The sequence below is a fragment of the Rhinoraja longicauda genome, chromosome 9, assembly GCF_053455715.1.
Source record: "Rhinoraja longicauda isolate Sanriku21f chromosome 9, sRhiLon1.1, whole genome shotgun sequence".
Classification (NCBI taxonomy): Eukaryota; Metazoa; Chordata; class Chondrichthyes; order Rajiformes; family Arhynchobatidae; genus Rhinoraja; species Rhinoraja longicauda.
In genome coordinates, this window is record NC_135961.1 from 29,346,621 (window position 1) to 29,365,864 (window position 19,244).

General features: G+C 43.0%; 1 protein-coding gene across 2 annotated transcripts in view; it reads left to right on the forward strand.

Annotated features, from left to right (window-relative positions):
• The window catches only part of LOC144596562 (tetratricopeptide repeat protein 7A-like), a 176,848-nt gene that overhangs the window by 39,395 nt on the left and 118,209 nt on the right, over window positions 1-19,244 (forward strand). For both annotated transcript variants that reach the window (XM_078405014.1, XM_078405015.1), the window contains exons 9-10: window positions 3,306-3,443; window positions 15,466-15,549. In XM_078405014.1, coding sequence (XP_078261140.1) covers window positions 3,306-3,443; window positions 15,466-15,549 — 222 coding nt within the window. The remainder of the gene's footprint in view (window positions 1-3,305; window positions 3,444-15,465; window positions 15,550-19,244) is intronic.

Here is a 19,244-nt window from a genome sequence, read left to right on the forward strand (position 1 = left end):
AAAAATGTCCTTTGTAAGGTTTCAGGCAGTAGTTGTCTTAAGTCTTTTTGAAAAAACAAGTGGCTCTGTTTTCTCTGATTCTTGGTTCTATTGCCATTTAATTATAAATTTGTGTTTTCCGGTTGCCCATCCTACTGCTACTGAAAATAATTTCTCTTGTATATTCTGTCAATGTACACTAATATTTTTTCTGCTCTAAGGAAAACAATAATTTATGCAATCTGATTTTTTATAATTAGTTGTTACTTTTGACGTGGGAATTAGTGACATTTACTGACCAATTCAAGAATACCAATTGAGTTTATCCAGTAAAAAAAGTTTTGATGAGGTGTAGGTGTAGCTACTGTGATATAATTTTGCCCACAGGCACTAATTTAAAAAATGCTTTCTTTGCATGTACTCGCAGTATTCAGGTGAAATTACTTTGCTTGTGTTTATTTACTACTTGCACCATTTAGTAACCAAGGAAGCAAAACATGCAAAAATGTCATTAAATTATAGAAAATCTGGCTATGGTTCACAGGTGTACACCATGCTAATGGATGCCTCAAGATCCAAAGTCCTCCCATGTCGAAATAGGGTCCCAACCCAAAACTTTATCCATCCATTCCCTCCAGAGGTGCTGCCTGACCTGCTGAGTTCTTCCAGCACTTTGTTTTTTGCTGCAACTCTATTAGCTCACTTTTTATTTATGAACAGATCTGCAACACATACTAGATTCCAGTTTGCCACACGTGACTCGTAGCTCATGTCTTTGTTTACACTGGATTATTTGAGTTAGAGAATTATTTGAGTTAGCTCATGTCTTTGTCAACGCTGTATTTTTTTTCTGTTATACAAAGACTTCTATTTACCTCGGTTCACATGTATATGGTGTATCCTATATGCTTAATGCCAGTTCAGCATTGTTGGTGCCATGTGCCTTCAGTATAGAGGTCCCAGAACTGTGAAGTGCTGTCAGAGGCATCTAGGCCAGTTATTGAAGTGCATTTTTCAAATAGCACAAACTGCTGTTGCAAAAATCAGCCATTAAGCCAATACATTATTTCAAGGTTGCATCCACGTATAACTGAGCTGAGACTCATCGGATCTCTCCAAGATCTTACAGACTCTGTCATTTCAAATGTCTCTCTTTCTAGTTGTTGATAGAGTGGTTCAATTGCCTTTTCACACTTCTTCACATCTTCCCTGATGAGAGTGGGGAGAAGAGGGAGTGACCAGGGTTAGTCTCGTTCTTGAGATGCAGAGAGGAAAGCTCTTCAGCGGGTAGTCCATAGAGCTCAGAGGACCATCAGAACACAGCTACCAGCCTTGGAGGGCATCTACAACACACGATGCCTCAGAGAAGCCACCAGCATCCACAAAGACTCTTCACACCCCTGCAACAGTCTGTTCGAACTTCTACCATCGGGCAGACGATACAAGGCCTTCTACGCCCGCACCTCCAGACTCAGGAACAGCTTCATCCCCAGGGCCATAGCTGCTATGAACCGGTCCTGCTGAGCCGGATGGTCACATCGCACAGTGAACCGGCACAGATCTACTTGCACTTTATTCTGGTTTAAAACTTACAATTTGTTTTATTGGGTTGTTTAAATTAATACTGACTAGCTAATTAATTTATTGCATCATATGGGAGGCGCATTCCCAATCTCGTTGTACCCCTGTACAATGACAATAAAGATGTATTGCATTGTATTGATTATGCTGGTGGCCTTGCCGAGGCAGCGTGGTGCAAAATGGTGTAGGAAAATAACTGCAGATGCTGGTATAAATCGAAGGTATCGCAAAATGCTGGAGTAACTCAGCAGGTCAGGCAGCATCTTGGAGAGAAGGAATGGGTGACGTTTCGGGTCGAGAAACCCATTCCTTCTCTCCAAGATGCTGCCTGACCTGCTGAGTTACTCCAGCATTTTGTGATACCTTTGTGGTGTAAATGGAATCAATAGAAGGGAGGCTGGTTTGTGTGATGGTCTGGGCTGCGTCCACAATTCTCTGCAATTTCTTGCAGTCTTGGATGGAGCTGTTCCCAAACCATGCTGTGATGCATCCCAATAGGTGCTCCAGTTTCCTCCCACACTCCAAAGATGTGCAGGTTTGTAGGTTAATTGGCTTCTGGCAAACTACATCCAATCATTTCAGCTGCCATGGTGTAATTTGGACAGTTATCCCTCGATTTTTAGTTAAGTCTTTAGATTATTAGACCAGTAACTTAAACCTACTGTTCCTGAAGTCTTCAACATACATTAACATAAAACTAGTCAAAGCCTGTTTGCATCCTCTGGTTAAAATAATGTGTTTTTAACTTTTTCTCTTCCTAATTGTTAATTAGACAAAAAAATGCTCAATAGAGAACTTTTTAGGCATCTCGTCACCATTGGTTCAATGGTTCTTTATTATAACATGCAATGAAATTCTTTTTTGCATACAGTTTAGTAAAGTATTACTGTACATAAATACAATCATAGATGAAGCACAAGGTGTATAGAAATAGTCCATTGAGACAATGTACAAGAGTCGCCAGGTTATGGCGCCATTTTCAAAGTCCAAGTCAAAGTCCCGTTTCATCAAATGTGACCTTTTCATATCATATCATATCATATCATATCATATCTATACAGCCGGAAACAGGCCTTTTCGGCCCTCCAAGTCCGTGCCGCACAGTGATCCCCGTACATTGACACTATCCTACACCCACTAGGGACAATTTTTTACATTTACCCAGCCAATTAACCTACATACCTGTACGTCTTTGGAGTGTGGGAGGAAACCGAAGATCTCGGAGAAAACCCACGCAGGTCACGGGGAGAACGTACAAACTCCTTACAGTGCAGCACCCGTAGTCAGGATCGAACCTGAGTCTCCGGCGCTGCATTCGCTGTAAAGCAGCAACTCTACCGCTGCGCTACCGTGCCGCCCTTTTGGTCTGATTTAAGAATTTCTCAGTCCTAGAGCAAGTCCTCAAAAGTTAAATATTGTACAAAATTTCAGCCAATTCATAATTTGTTATGACTTTTGACTTGTGCTTAATAAGATCCTCCAGTTTATTATGAGGGGTGTGGTGGAGGCGGATATGACAGTGGCATTCAGGAGGTTTTTGGATAGGCACATGGATATGCAGGGAATGGAGGGATGTGGATCACACACAGGCAGAGAAGATTGGTTTAACTTGGAATCATGTTCGGCAGAGAACTTATGGGCCAACGGGCCTGTTCCTGTGCTACACTGTTGACTGTTCAATCTAAAAAAAAAGCAGACTTTTATTTTATGAAAACACAGATATTTATTTTGAAACATTTTTGCAGGCAAACCGAGATGCTGTAATAAGCCGTGCACCTGATCAGAAGAAAGATCGCACCATCAGCTTCCAGATTGCTTCTGCATTATATGACCTCTTGAGCATTACTTTGGGCAGAAGGGGACAGTATGAAATGCTCTCAGAAGTAAGTGGAAAAATTCATTTTTGTATATTTTGAGCAGGAGTACCACAGTTGACTCAAATGAACAAATTTAATCACAATCACCATGGCGACGGCCATCTTGTTGGACCCTCTGCCGCCGCGTTGCACCACGGGAGGGTGAGGCGCAGGGGCACGCCAGGACGGGCTTCGGTCCTCCCGGTGGGGGAGGGGAGCACATTTATTAAGGTTAGCGGCAGCTCGTCAGCTCAGCAGCCCCCTCCCCCTCATTGGCCGCCACTCTCGTCACTCGGGCGGGTCCCATTGTGACGTTGAATGCAGCGGACGGCCATGTGAAATGGAAAAGGTAATTTTTAAACTTTAAAATGTCAATAACTTTAAAAATATAAGACCAATTTGAATGAAACTTGGGTAATACATACCCCAGGACAATGGTGAGTAAGGTGGGCCTAAAATTGTCGTGCTATCATGTACTGTTTTGGCTGTGGGATCAACGGGGAACAAACATACGGGGGAACAAACAAATGGAACAAACAAGGTGAGAGTTTTAGTAATATATATATAGATTAAGGAGAGGGTAATGAACTGTAAGTTACATAGTTTAACAGAAGGTGCAATGCAAGTGAGTGGCATGAAGAAAAAAATAGTTTGGATTGGATAAGTATGCTTGATATGTTAAGTTCTCTTTCTAGTATCACCCTTCCCAACAAACACATTTAGTCCAAAGGTGAACTGTTAGTTGTTTTTTTCCAGTAAGTGTGGTTCTACCACTTGAATTTAAACTTTGCTTTTCTGACTGATGTTCTTCCACAATGTGCACCTTGTTATCTAAGATGGACAACTGGCAAGTATATTTGCCATCAATTCCATCAAGGGCAGCACAGTGGCGCAGTGGTAGACCTGCTGCCTTACAGCACCAGAGACCCAGGTTCAATCCTGACTACGGGTGCTCTCTGTGCGGACTTTGTACATTCTCCCTGTGGCCACATGGGTCTTCTCCATGTGCTCCGGTTTCCTCCCACACTCCAATTGTACATTAATTGGATTTTGTAAATTGCCCCTAGTGTGTAGGATATGAATCGGGGATAACATCAAACTAGTGTACAACTAGGGTTGGTCGGCACAGACTCGGTGGGCTGAAGGGTTTGTATCCACGCTGTATCTCTAGACTAAACTAAACTAAACTTATTTTTACAGGACTTGGTTGTTTTGTGGTTACATTACTGGACAAGCTGCCAAAAATCTGGATCAGTGCTCCAGATCCAAATTAAAATCCCACCTGGGAATCCAAATTCAAATAATTATATTGGAAGTAGTAAAGTTATTCTCAATATTATCCCCAGTAGATTGTCATTAAAAATCCAAATGGAAACAAAATCTATCAGTTGGGTCTATAAGTGTCGAATGTGGTTAATGCTTAACTACTTCCTCAGTTTAGGAGAAATTAAGGATGGGCATAAAGTCTGCACTGTAATCATATCCACATTCTTTGAGTAAATAAAGAAAAGCTGGAGGATCAGTGTAGACATCTTGTACCCTTTTAAATTCATGCCCCTTTGATGTTATTTTATGTTTTTTAGATGCAGAATAAAGTTAAAAAGAGAGATTATTATCTTTGAAAAAAGATTGTATTACCAATGATGTGCAAGCTGAAACTAGTCAAACTTTTTTTTTGTCTCAGTAAGAATTTATTTTGTGTGAGGCATGTATTAGAGTAACAGTGTTGCAGAAAACAGAAACATACTCTTTAGCCAACTATATCTAACCACATCAAATTCTTTGCCCTTCTACTGTGTGTTGTGATGGTATCCTTCCATATCTTGCCTGCTCAAATGCCTGTCTAAATGAGTCTTAAATGTAGTCAAGTCAAGTCAAGTCAATTTTATTTGTATAGCACATTTAAAAACAACCCACGTTGACCAAAGTGCTGTACATCTGATTAGGTACTAAGGAAAAAAAAAAGAAACATACAGTAGCACGCAAACAGTTCACAGCGCCTCCTCAATGAGCCTCAAACGCTAGGGAGTAGAAATAGGTTTTGAGCCTGGACTTAAAGGAGTCGATGGAGGGGGCAGTTCTGATGGGGAGAGGGATGCTGTTCCACAGTCTATTGTAGAATCCACAGTAGTGATTGTATCTGACTCCTCCAATTCCTCTGGCAGCAAACTTCACATTACAACCACTCTCCATGTATTTCCCCTCAAATCTCCTTCCTTTCATCTTAAACTTATGGCCGCTCATTTTTGATAACCCTGCCATAATACAAATATTCTCACTACGTACCCGCTATGCATATATAATTTCATATATTTCTGTCAGGTTACTCCACAACCTACTTCGTTTATTGGTAAAAAAGCCTCTCAAATCTCTCCCCTTAATTAAAGTCTAAATCAGTTAACATCCTGGTGAATCTCCTCTGCACTTTCTCCAAAGCAGTCACATCCTTCCGACAGTGTGGCAACAGGACTGCATGCAGTAAAAAGTTCAATCTAACTAGTGTTTTGTAAACATAATGTCCCAACTTTCATATTCTATATGCCTTGACTTGTGTAGGCAAGCATGCCATATGCCTTTTTCACCACCATATCTACATGTGTTGCCATTTTCAGGGAACTACAGACTTAGATCACACGATCTCTCTGTTCATTAACATTTCTTAGTGCCTTAGCATTTATTCTATATATCATATCCCTATTTTATTTCCAAAAAAGCATCACCTAGCATTTGTGTAAGAAGGTACTGCAGATGCTGGTTTATACAGAAGATAAACATAACATTCTGGAGGAATTCAGTAGGTAAGGCAGCATCTCCGGAGAAAAGGAATAGCAGACAAAATGTGTAGGAAGGAACTGCAGATGATAGTTTGTACAAAGATTGACATAAAATGCTGAAGAAGGGTTCTGACCCGAAACATCACCTATACATTTACTCCAGAGATACTGCCTGACCCGCTGAGTTAATCTAGCAGTTTGTGTCTGTCATAACAATAGACAATAGACAATAGACAATAGACAATAGGTGCAGGAGTAGGCCATTCAGCCCTTCGAGCCATTCAATACGATCATGGCTGATCACTCACAATCAGTACCCCGTTCCTGCCTTCTCCCCATACCCCCTCACTCCGCTATCCTTAAGAGCTCTATCCAGCTCTCTCTTGAAAGCATCCAACGAACTGGCCTCCACTGCCTTCTGAGGCAGAGAATTCCACACCTTCACCACTCTCTGACTGAAAAAGTTCTTCCTCATCTCCGTTCTAAATGGCCTACCCTTTATTCTTAAACTGTGGCCCCTTGTTCTGGACTCCCCCAACATTGGGAACATGTTTCCTGCCTCTAATGTGTCCAATCCCCTAATTATCTTATATGTTTCAATAAGATCCCCCCTCATCCTTCTAAATTCCAGTGTATACAAGCCCAATCGCTCCAGCCTTTCAACATACGACAGTCCCGCCATTCCGGGAATTAACCTAGTGAACCTACGCTGCACGCCCTCCATAGCAAGAATATCCTTCCTCAAATTTGGAGACCAAAACTGCACACAGTACTCCAGGTGCGGTCTCACCAGGGCCCGGTACAACTGTAGAAGGACCTCTTTGCTCCTATACTCAACTCCTCTTGTTATGAAGGCCAACATTCCATTGGCTTTCTTCACTGCCTGCTGTACCTGCATGCTTCCTTTCATTGACTGATGCACTAGGACACCCAGATCTCGTTGAACTCCCCCTCCTCCTAACTTGACACCATTCAGATAATAATCTGCCTTTCTATTCTTACTTCTAAAGTGAATAGCCTCACACTTATCTACATTAAACTGCATCTGCCATGTATCCGCCCACTCACACAACCTGTCCAAGTCACCCTGCAGCCTTATTGCATCTTCCTCACAATTCACACTACCCCCCAGCTTAGTATCATCTGCAAATTTGCTAGCACTTGTTGGAATTAAATTCCACCTGCCAACATTCTGCCTAACTTTGCATCTGATCTAGATCCGGGTATAGCCTTAGACAACTTCACTCACTATTCAAAACACTACCAATTTTAGTGTTGTTCGCAATCTTACCAATCAAATCGCAGACATTCACATACAGACGTTAATATATATCACAAGCAACAAAGGTCTGAGTGCTGATTGTCACAGACTTCCCATCAGAATAGCATCTTTCCACTACTTCCCTCTGCTTCCTGTCACCTGCTAATTGTACCAGTTTGCCTTGGATCCCTTGTTTCATCACCTTCTGGACCAGCGAGATCTTGTCAAACGCCTTATTAAACTCCACATAGATGAAAAAAGTCACAGTGCTGGAGTAACTCGGGGGTCAGACAGCATCTCTGGCCCAGGCCCAAGGCCCAGTAGAGTAAGATTGCAATTGGGCACCGGATTATAAAGTTATGTCATGGATGACTACTCAACAAACTGTAGGATGAGGTGATGCAGATCTATTTTATGTGGTACCTTTTAAAATCAGCAAGAGGCAGTAGGAGAATAATTTAACTCGGCTTGTTCAAAATGTACCTTTTCCTTTTTGATTCTTCTACATTTCTGAACATAATCTTTTGATATACAAGCAAATCTCATAAATAATGAGTATAGAGAAATTTAAAAAAAATCCCAAGCAATTTTAACTTATTAAATACCTGGTTTCAAATTTTAATTTGTTCCAGTCGCACTCTATTGCAGGCCTCAAAGATTTGCGATACGATACGATACGATAGAACTTTATTTATCCCAGGAGGGAAATTGATCTGCCAACAGTCATAACAACACAAAATCCATGAAACATGAAATTAAAGTGGCGAGTTGAAAGGCTTGGGGGATGTGCAAAGATTGGGGTGGGAGGGGATGTGCAAAGATTGGGGGGGGGGGGGGGGGGAGAGGGGAGTCAGTCTCAGTCTACCCCACGACAGAGGTGGGAGGATTTGTAAGTTTTGATAGCCACAGGGAAGACGGATCTCCTGTGGCATTCTGTCCTGCATCTTGGTGGAACCAGTCTGTTGCAGAAGATGCAGAGAGATGTGTGTAAGTCATGTAATAACCAATATTTGTTAGTTCTTTCTCCAATTACCAGTAGACCAGTAGAATCATAGGCAGCATGGTAGCACAGCAGTAGAGTTGCCGCATTACAGCGCCAGAGATCCGGGTTCGATCCTGACCATGGGTGCTGTCTGAAAGGAGTTTGTACGTTCTCCCCGTGACCTGCAATGGTTGTCTCACATGGGTTTCCTCCCACATTCCAAAGATATACAGGTTTGTAGGTTAATTGACTTCAGTAAAATTGCAAATTGTCCCGAGTGTGTGTAGGATCGTGTTAATGTGCGGCGGAGACTTGGTGGAACGAAGAGCCCGTTTCTGTGCTGTATCTCTAAACTAGACTAAAGTTCAATAACCGGAATGCTCATTTTTTTCTTCTATAGCTGTTTTCTCTTGATTCTATGTGATATTTTATCCTTCATTTGATCCCCTCATTGTTCTTAGCTGCAACAGTGAATCAGACATTCCATGGCCAAGACATCCAGCTGGCACTTGTTGTTTAGCATGTAATACATCTTCAGAGCAATCTCTTATTAGCCACCTGTTGACAGGAAGCAATCCCCTGAATCTGCCATTTTAATATTGTCCTGTGATGATACTGAGGGAATTTTTATGCAAGTGAATAGGTGCTCTGTTCTTATCTTTACAAAAAGACAATTATGCACAGTTGCTAAATAATTACTGCGAAATTTGTTAATTTCTAATAATGACAAGCCTCTGTTAATTATTTAAAATAAAACAACAGTAAAGTTACTGCGCAGAGGCATGATGTTCTTTCAAGTGAAGCGTGTATATTTGTGACATGCACTGGATATGAATTGGAACAATTAATTTCTTACTTTACAGGCACATTAGATGCAACAAAATTATAAATATGCAACGTGATCAGTTATTCTAAATAAACTAGACCACGATAGTTTCATTTTAGTTTCAATTTAGAGATACAGCTTGAATGCATTCCCTTCAGCTTACTGAGCCCACGCCGACCATCGATCACCTATTCACACTAGTTTTATATTATCCCACTTTATTATGTCACTTTCTCATCCACTTCCAACACACTTATACGCAAGGGACAATTTTATAGAGACTAATTGGTCAATAAAACCTGCACGTTTTGGGGATGTAGGAGAAAACCACAGCACATGGAGGAAACCCATGCGATTAGAAGGAGAACACAATGACAGCAATCGAGCACAGGACTCTGGTGCTGTGAGGTAGCTGCTCTGCTGGTTATGCCACTGTGCATACCTAGTTCCACCACCTGTGCAAAACCAAAATTACTAGAGCAGCCATAGTAGTGAATGGTCTGTGGTAGTTTGATGCTGAGGTGGTGTTGTGTACAGGGTGCTTCAGGAACCTGATGGTTGAATGAAAGAAGGTGTTCTTCAACCTGCAGGTAATGGTCCTCGGGCTCCTGTATCATCTTCCTGATGGTAATAGCAAGAAGACAGTATGGTCAAGATGGTTTGTGTCTTTGATGATATTGGCTGCCATCGTGAGACAGGGCTTCCTGTAGATCCTTTTGATGGTGGGGCTTTCAGTACCCCTGTTGGACCAGGCAATGTCCACCACTTTTGAATTTCTGAGCCAGGCCATGATGCCGCCAGTCAATATGCTCTCCACTGAACACTTGTAGATGTTCAATAGAGTATTAGGAGGCATGCCGAACCAGTGTGAAATTTCCTCACACTTCTGTGTCAACTGATAATCTGCGAAAGCGAATCTGAAGGGTAACTTTTTCACACAAAGGGTGGTGGGTGTCTGGAACAAGCTGCCAAAGGAGGTAGTTGAAGCTGGGACTATCCCAATGTTTAAGCAACAGTTAGACAGATACATGGATAGGACAAGTTTGGAGGGATATGGACCAAACGCAAGCAGGTGGGACTAGTGTAGCTGGGACATGTTGGCTGGTGTGGGCAAGTTGGGCCAAAGGGCCTGTTTCCACACTGTACCACTCAATGATATACCGATCAGCCAAAACATTATGACCACTGACAGGTAAAGAGAATAACATTGATTATCTTGTCACAATGGCACCTGTCAAGGGGTGGGATATATTAGGCAGCAAGTGAACTGTCAGTTCTTGAAGTTCATGTGTTGGATGCAGGAGAAATGAGCAGGAGTGAAGACCTGAGCGACTTTGACAACGGCCAAATTGTTATGGCCAGATGGCTGGGTCAGAGCATCTCTGAAATGGCAAGGCTTGTGGGGTGCTCCCAGTCAGTAGTGATGAGTACCTACTGACAGTGGTCCGAGGAGGGACAAACCACAAACCAGCGACAGGGTGTTGGGCGCCCAAGGCTCATCGGTGCGCAAGGGCAACGAAGGCTATCCCATCTGGTCCGAACCAACAGAAGGTCTACTGTGGCACAAGTCACAGAAAATTTTAATGGTGGTCACGGGAAGAATGTGTCACATTACACAGTGCATCACACCCTGCTGCATATGGGGCTGCATATGGAGGACCAACAGCATTTTAGACAGGTGGTCATAATGTTTTGGCTCATCAGGTCATAATGTTTTGGCTGATCAGTGTATATGCTAGTGTTTCTAATTGACAGCACCACCTTCCATTCTAATTCCTCTAAAACGACGAACGTATTGATTCTGTTTACACTCTCTCACTCTGCACATCTTTGGGATGTGAAAAAAACCCAGAGCATCTGGTGAAAACCCTCAGCGTCACAGAGAGAATGTGCAAACTCCAACACTGACTGCACCCCAGGTCAAGACTTAACCCAGAACTCTGATGTTGTGAGGCAGTGTCACTACTGAACTAGCCTTAGCCTGTGTACTATCCTTACTTGACCTGTTAATGGAAAGCATATTATTAACTCCTAATGAGAAGACCAGTCTCAACTGGTCCCTCATGTGTGTTAGATAATGCTAGTATACGGGATGATGGTTGGTCGCATGGACTCAGAGGACCAAAGGGTCTGTTTTTGCACTGTATCTCTAAAGTCTAAATAGGGGAAAATTACCATGAGCTTCTTCTCCTAGTAACTGTCGGTGACTCCTATTGGGAATGGGTGACAGCAGAGGTTCACGAGGTACTGGAGTAACTCAGCGGGTCAGGCAGCATCTCTGGAGAACAGGAATGGGTGACGTACGTCAGTATGAATGAGTGCTGGAGTAACTCAGCACTTGCCTGAGTAACTCAGCTGCCTGACCTACTGAGGCCAGCACTTGGGTCCTTTTGTGTAAACCAGCATCTGCAGTTCCTTGTTTTGTACAACAGAGGTTTGTTTAATTGAGATGCCCTGCAGATGAAAGGACTAACATATGAAGAACAGATGGTGAGGGGCAAGTTGATGGAGTGCACTTAACATCTGTGGAAATAAGGCTGGCAAAGATTTGACAATTGAATTGGAGAAAATTGCCCGGGGAAGTAATATGCTGTTTACAGACCGAGAGAAATTGAACTTCGAGAAATTAAACTACTTTGCTCATTATACATGGAAAATTGTGTGCTTTCATTCTAGGCATTTGATTGCAAATGTGGATTTAAGCTAATCTGTAGATTATAATAATCTACAATGGAGTCACAGAGTCATACAGCGTGGAAACAGGTACTTCAGCCCAACTTGCCCATGCTGACCAACTTGCCCCATCTGCACTTCCCCATCCCACCGGCCTGTTTTTGGCCCATATCCCTCTAAACCTATCGTACCCATGCAGGGCTGAATTAAGCTAGTGCGGGGCCTGTAGCTAGGGTTGCCAACTTCCTCACTCCCAAATACGGAACAAGGTGATGTCACCGCCCCACGTGATCTCACCTAGCCAGCGGCCAGGTGCTCCCGCTCCACCAATGATGGCCGCCCGGGCCAAGAGGTGGATTGCTACGCAACCTCCATTAGGCACCGCCCAGGCCTACACTGTCAGACACAAAATGCTGGAGTAACTCAGTGGGTCAGGCAGCATCTCGGAAGAGAAGGAATGGGTGGTGTTTCGTGTCGAGACTCTTCTGAAGGGTCTGGACCCGAAACGTCACCCATCTTCTGCTGGACCTCCATGAGGTGGGCGGCGAGGACTTCGCCATGGACAACGAGGGCGACAAAAGTATCCACAAACTGAAGGAGAAGGCGAAGAAGAGGAAGGGGCGAGGATTTGGCTCCGAGGAAGACGCTCGATCCAGACTGCGAGAAGACTACGACTCCGTAGAGCAAGATGTCGATGAGCCAGGCCCTCAACTTTCGGTGGAGGGGTGGATCCTGTTTGTGACTGGGGTCCACGAGGGAGCACCGAGGAGGACATCCACGACAAGTTTGCCGAGTACGGTGAGATCAAGACCTGCACCTCAACCTAGACCGGCGCACCGGCTACCTCAACGGCTACGCTCTGGTAGAGTACGAGACCTACAAGGAGGCGCAGGCAGCCATGGAGGGGTTGAACCGGTCGGAGCTGGCCGGGCAGCCCATCAGCGTGGACTGGGGCTTCGTCAGGGGGGGGGCCCTTGGAGCAGGAAGCGGAGTGGCCACAGGAGAAGCCGGAGCCCGGACCGGAAGCGTCACTGAGCCGGGACGGAATGCGGAGCAACCGATGGGACGGAGCAGCGGGGACCGAGACACATCCCGCAGATCGCTGTGCCCAAACAGAGCCGAGCGTTACAGGAGCTGTTTAATCTCAGTCGGGACTGTCGTGGGGGTAGGGAGGGAAGGGTAAGGTTGGCTTGTGCAAAACAACACTCAGAAATAAAGTATTTTAGTTATTTTAAAAATCTTCAGTCTGAAGAAGGTTCTCGACCCAAAACGTCTCCCATTCCTTCTCTCCAGAGATGCTGCCTGTCCCGCTGAGTTACTCCAGCATTTTGTGTCTACCTTCGATTTTAACCAGCATCTACAGTTTTTTTCCTACAGTGTCCGAGCACTGCCCACTAATACGGGACAATTTAAAGTTAAATTTGAACGAAATTATTTATTCGTATCATGTTATTAATGACGTCCGTAATGATTACGTACCATGCAGCATGCAGCTCCCCCGACATGTAAACATCAGGGTTGCTAGATCGTGAGATGCCGATTTCAGCAGACAGCCTGCAAGCATTTAGTGCGGGGCCCTCGAAAATGCGGAGTCCGTAGCATATGCTACTTCTGCTACTAGTTAATCCGGCACTGTATCCATGTGCCTGTCTAGATGTTTCTTAAACATTGCGACAGTACCTGCCTCAACTACCTCCTCCGGCAGCTTGTTCCATACACCCACCACCCTTTGAGTAAAAAAGTTACCTTTTAGTTTCCCATTAAATCTTCCCCCACCCCTCACCTTAAACCTATGTCCCCTGGTTCTCGTTTTCCCCTACTCTGGACAAAAGATTCTGCATGTTTATCCAATTTATTCCTCTCGTGATTTTGTACACAAAATGGTGGGCTAAGTACTCTGATGAGCTTCCCTCACCACCCAGTACTGATTTAAGTTATCTGTGACTATATGGGTTCTGTAAAGTTACGAGGCATTGGATTCATCAGAGTGCCGGAGGCCAGTGCAATGAAATATGATTGTATCTGTTCTTTTGGATGGCCATTACAATTTGGATATAAAGTAGCTCAGATCAAGAACAAAATCAATCTTTCTGCTGTACTCCCATAAGGTACCTCAGCCTCTTTCCCTAAATATAGAACATAAACAGTACAGCACAGGAGCAGGCCCTTCAGTCCACAATGTCTGTGCTAAGCATGACGCCAAGCTAAACTAATCTCCGACTGCACATGTCCCGCTTCCCACCATTTCCTGCGTATCCATGTGCCTATCTAAAATTTGCTTATATCACCACCCCTGGCAGCGCATTCCAGGCAACCACAACCTCTGTAAAAACAAGTTTGCACCGCACATCTCCTTTGAACTTTTTCCCTTTTGACTGCAAACTCTGGTTGAACTTCCCAAAAATGCAACTCTACTAGACATTCCTCAGCCCAATTGCTCAGCTGATTAACATCCCACTGCAATGGCGGCACAGTGGTGTAGTGGTAGAGTTCCTTCCTGCCTTATAGTGTTGGAAACAGAGTTCAATCCTGACTGTGGATGCTGCCTGTAGGCGGTTTGTACATTCTCCCTGTGACCGTGTGGGTTTTCTCCAGGTGCTCCAGTTTCCTCCCACATTCCAAAGATGTGCAGAAGGGTTTTGACATGAAATGTCACCTTTTCCTTTTCTCCAGAGATGCTGCCTGACCCGCTGAGTTACTCCAACATTTTGTGCCTATCTTCCGTGTAAACCAGCATCTGTAGTTCCTGTCCTCACAGGTTTATGGGTTAATTGGCTTCGGTAAATTGTCCCAGTAAATTGTCCGTGTAGGATAGAACTAGTATGAAAGTTGTATCTCTAAACTAAACATCCCGCTGTAGTTCTTGATAACCATCTTGCTGTCTATGATAGCAGCTATTTTATCGTCATTTGCAAACTTATTAATCTTGCCTTGTACATTCTCATCCAAATCAATGATAAAGATGATAAACAACTATAGTCCCAGCACCAAACCCAGAGAGACACTAGTATCTTGTTCTTATTGGAGCTGGTTTGGTTACACAACCTTGGTGTCAGTATCTTGTCTTGGAAGAAATGTGCATGTGAGCAAATACAGTGAGTGCTGGCGCGTTATGGGAAACAGTGAATATATGTGTGATCTGCTTCTTATCTGCCATATCTGGCAGCCCACGCAAGCAGATTAATGGGGGGGGGGGGGGGGGGGTGGTTGTGGGTAATGTTCATGAGCACATACCCTGTCCAATTTGTTTCTCTTCTTGATAAAAAAAGATACTGATAATTTTATGGTTCTGCTGACTGGTTTAGCATTAAATAAAATTTCAGGAAATCGCCCAGCAGATGGCATAATTATATTGTAAAACAATGAGCCTCGTACTGTTGAAATAACCAAACCTATATCAGAGTAGCAGGCACTGTGATTAGTGTGTAGAGCTGAGATAGGGAATAGTCAAGCGGAGAGTGTTGTACTCTTGTTAATTTGCTTTGTTTCATCTATCAAGCATAACTCTCGTGTCAATATGTTTCTTTCTTCAGTGTTTAGAACGAGCAATGAAGTTTGCATTTTACGAATTCCACCTGTGGTATCAGTTAGCACTTTCACTGGTGGCTAGTGGGAAGGTAAGAACTCCAATTGCATTTTCGCTGCCATGCATTCCTGTCTTCACATTAATGCTACCTTTGAATCGTGTAAATGTACTGTAAAAGCTTTATATAAAATCATTTCTGAAGGAATTTTGGTATCCTGGGACAAATCTTTTGTGTGTATCTAAAGTTAAAGAATAGCCTTGTAATGAATTAATCCATGATTTTTCCTACTCCCCTTTTAGTTGTGCTTTCTCATGTTAACACATGCACTTTGCCTATGGGCAGTAGATTAGAATGAACAGGATTGCTCCAGTAATCTCAGAAGAAATGCTTTCTTCAAACCCTCTTAACTGTCCAAATTATGATTTAAAAGTGCTAGGATCTTTTAACTTCCAAAGCCGTATTCTGTATCAAAGCAATTTATGTATACAATTAACATTGCACAATTGCTGCCTAATTTAATGTCAAATTACTGAGAGTTACCTGCCATCTATTGTGTGCATTATGTGTACCTTTTGCATGTTATGGTGTGCATTGATTACCAACATGTGTTAGTATTTTGCATTGGAATAATTACCAAGTACTCTTCAAAAATATTTAATTAGCTGTAAAGTGCAATGAAATGACCCGAGGCTGCGTAAATAAATGAAGTCTCTTTCTTTATATTCACAAAATGCATTACTGGTATATTATGCTGTCTATGTAGTGTACTAATGGAACAAGTTTTCTTAAATGTGATGTGTTCACACAGTTAATCTGCACACATGATATGCTATAAAGGTTGTTTTTCGGACAAGAGGCCTGTGACGTGGTGTGCCTCAGGGACCAATGATGGGTCCATTGCTCTTTGTGGTTTATATCAACAATTTGGATTAGAATGTAGAAGGCATGATTAGTAAATTTGCAGATGATTCAAAAGTGGGTGGTATAATAGATTACGAAGATGCTTATTAAAAATTGCAGCAGATCATTTGGGCATGGTTAATGGAGTTTAATGCAGATATATACAAGGCATTGCATGTTTGGGAGTCAAACCAGGGCAGGATCTCCACAGTGAATGGAGTGTTGTGGAGCTGAAGGATTTAGGAGTGAAAGTGCATAGTTCCTGAAAAATGGTGTCACAAGTACAAAGGGTGTCATGAAGGATTTTGGGTCATTAGCCTTCATTAGTCAGGGTATTGAGTAGAGATGTTGGGAGACCACATTTGGAATATTGTGTTCAGTTTTGGTACCTTGTTATAGAAAGGTTGTTGATAAATTGGAAACAGGGCAGAGATGATTTATGAGGATGTTGCCAGGACTTGAGGGCCTGAGCTAGAGGGAGACACTGGACAGGCTATGACTAAATTGCAGCAGGATCTTGTTCGGTTGGGCAGGTGGGCTGAAGAATGGTTGATGGAATTTAATACAGAGAAATGTGAGGTGTTGCATTTTGGGAGAACTAACTTGGGCAGTACCTACACAGTAAATGCACTCTGGTGAGTGTTGTAGAGCAGAGGGGACTGAGAGTGCAGGTACATACTTCGTTAAAAGTGCCATCATCGGAGATAGGGAGGTCAAAAACGTTTTTTGGCACATTGGCCTTCATATGCCAGAGCATTAAGTATAGAAGTTGGGAGGTCATGTTGCAGTTTGTGAGGCCGCATTTAGAATATTGTGTTCAGTTTTGGGCACCATGTCATAGGAAAGATGAGCAATATAGGGAGAGGTTGAGTAGGCTGGGACTCTATTCCTTGGAGCACAGGAGGATGAGAGGTGGTCTTAAAGGTGTACAAAATCATGAGAGAAATAGATCGGGTAAACGGACAGAGTCTCTTGCTCAGAGTGGGTGAGTTGAGAACCAGAGGACATAGGTTTAAGGTGAGGGGGAAGGAGGGGAAGATTTAATAGGAACTTGGGGGTAACTTTTTCACACAAAGGGTCATGGCTGTATGGAACAAGCTGCTGGAGGAGGTAGTTGAGGCAGGTACTAGCACACAATTTCAGAAACATTTAGACTGGTACATAGATGGGACAAGTTTAGAGGGATACAGGCCAAATGTATGTCGGAGGGACTAGTGTAGATGGGACATATTGGCCGGTGTGGACTTGGGCTGGAAGGCCTGTTTCCATGCTGTAAGACTCTATGACTATAAGTTTAAGGTAAGAGATGAAAAATGTAATAGTAACCTGAGGAGCAACCTTTTCACACAGATACTGGTGGATATGTGAAAAGCACCGCCAGTGGAGGTAGTTGATCCAGGTACTATAACAACATTTTAAAGACATTTGAACAGTACATGGATAGAAGAGGGCATGGGCCAAATGCGGGCAGGTGGGATAGTGTAGGTAGGGCATCTTGGTCGGCATGGGAAAGTTGGGCCCAAGGGCCTGTTTCCGTGCTGTGCGACTGTGATGAATTCCAAATATGTAACACCAACAAGAATCAGAACGCGATTTGCAATAATCAACCGATACACTGTACGAGTGATGAGATGCTATAATTCTTCCTACTTTGTGCTTCTCTAATCACAAGTTAAAATTGGTTAAAGATGGCCACGTAGCCCATCCTAGCCAATAAATTCCAACACCTTCATCAAAGCAGAATACTGGAAATGCTCTGCACACAAGGCAGCATTTACATTGATGATATAGTTTCAGGTTGATGACCTTTCATCTGAACTAGGAAATGTTAGAAATCAAGCATGTGTTAAGTTGCAGAAAGGGGAAGAGAGAACTACAAGTAAATATATGTAGCGAGGAACTGTAAATACTGATTTACACCGAAGATAGACACAAAATGCTGGAGTAACTCAGCGGTCAGGCAGCATCTAATTAGAAAAGAAATAGGTTTTGGTTCGAGGCTCTTCTTTAGGCTGAGAGTCAGGAAGAAGGAAACTTGAGGTATGAAAAGGTACAGAAAAAATCAGAGCCTGAGAGCAGAGTGAATAAATCTGTATCCTGTAAAGGAAGAAGGAGCAGAAAAAAGAAATGATCATTCTCTCAGTGCTGAACGCTTGGATATCGGTCAATCTCCAGCATTTAAAGGAAAGAAGAGCGAGCTTTTGCAAGATAATTACTGTGTCAAGGAAGTCACGTCAGTCATTTCCAGAGATGTAGCAAGGTTTTATTTTGCTTTAACCTTTTTGCTCCTTCTGATTGAATTACAGAATAGCTTTGATATCACACAAGCATATGCTCAGGATTAAAGACTGGTAATGTGAAAGAGTAGGAATATTATGAAGGAACATTAATTCCCTTTTTCATCCTCATAAATTTAAAGGGGTGAGCACAAGTAAAGAGGAGAAGTAAAGGAAAGGGGTATATTAATCTGGTATATTAATCTGATAGATTGGGGAGGGGAGAGGAAATGGAAGAGCTGGTGAGGATGGGGAAAAGAAGGATGGATGGTATAAAGTTGAAGAGGATGGGGGAAAGAAGGATGGATGGTATAAAGTTGAAAGAAACAGTAGAAATCTCTGAAACATTGGCTAGATAATTTGTTTATCTGCTATTGAGGAGGAGCTGTGAGGGCAAGCTAGGGAACCACAGGCCAGTGAGCCTAACATAATTGGTGGGAAAATTACAGGTGAGGATTCTGAGAGACTGGAGCTGCCAGGATTTGGAAAGGCAAGGACTGATTAGGGATAGCCATGGGTTTGTGTGTCTCACAAATTTGACTGTATTTGTAAAAGTGACAAAGAGGATTGATGAGACACCGATCGCTTAGTGTCTCGCACAGCCGTGCA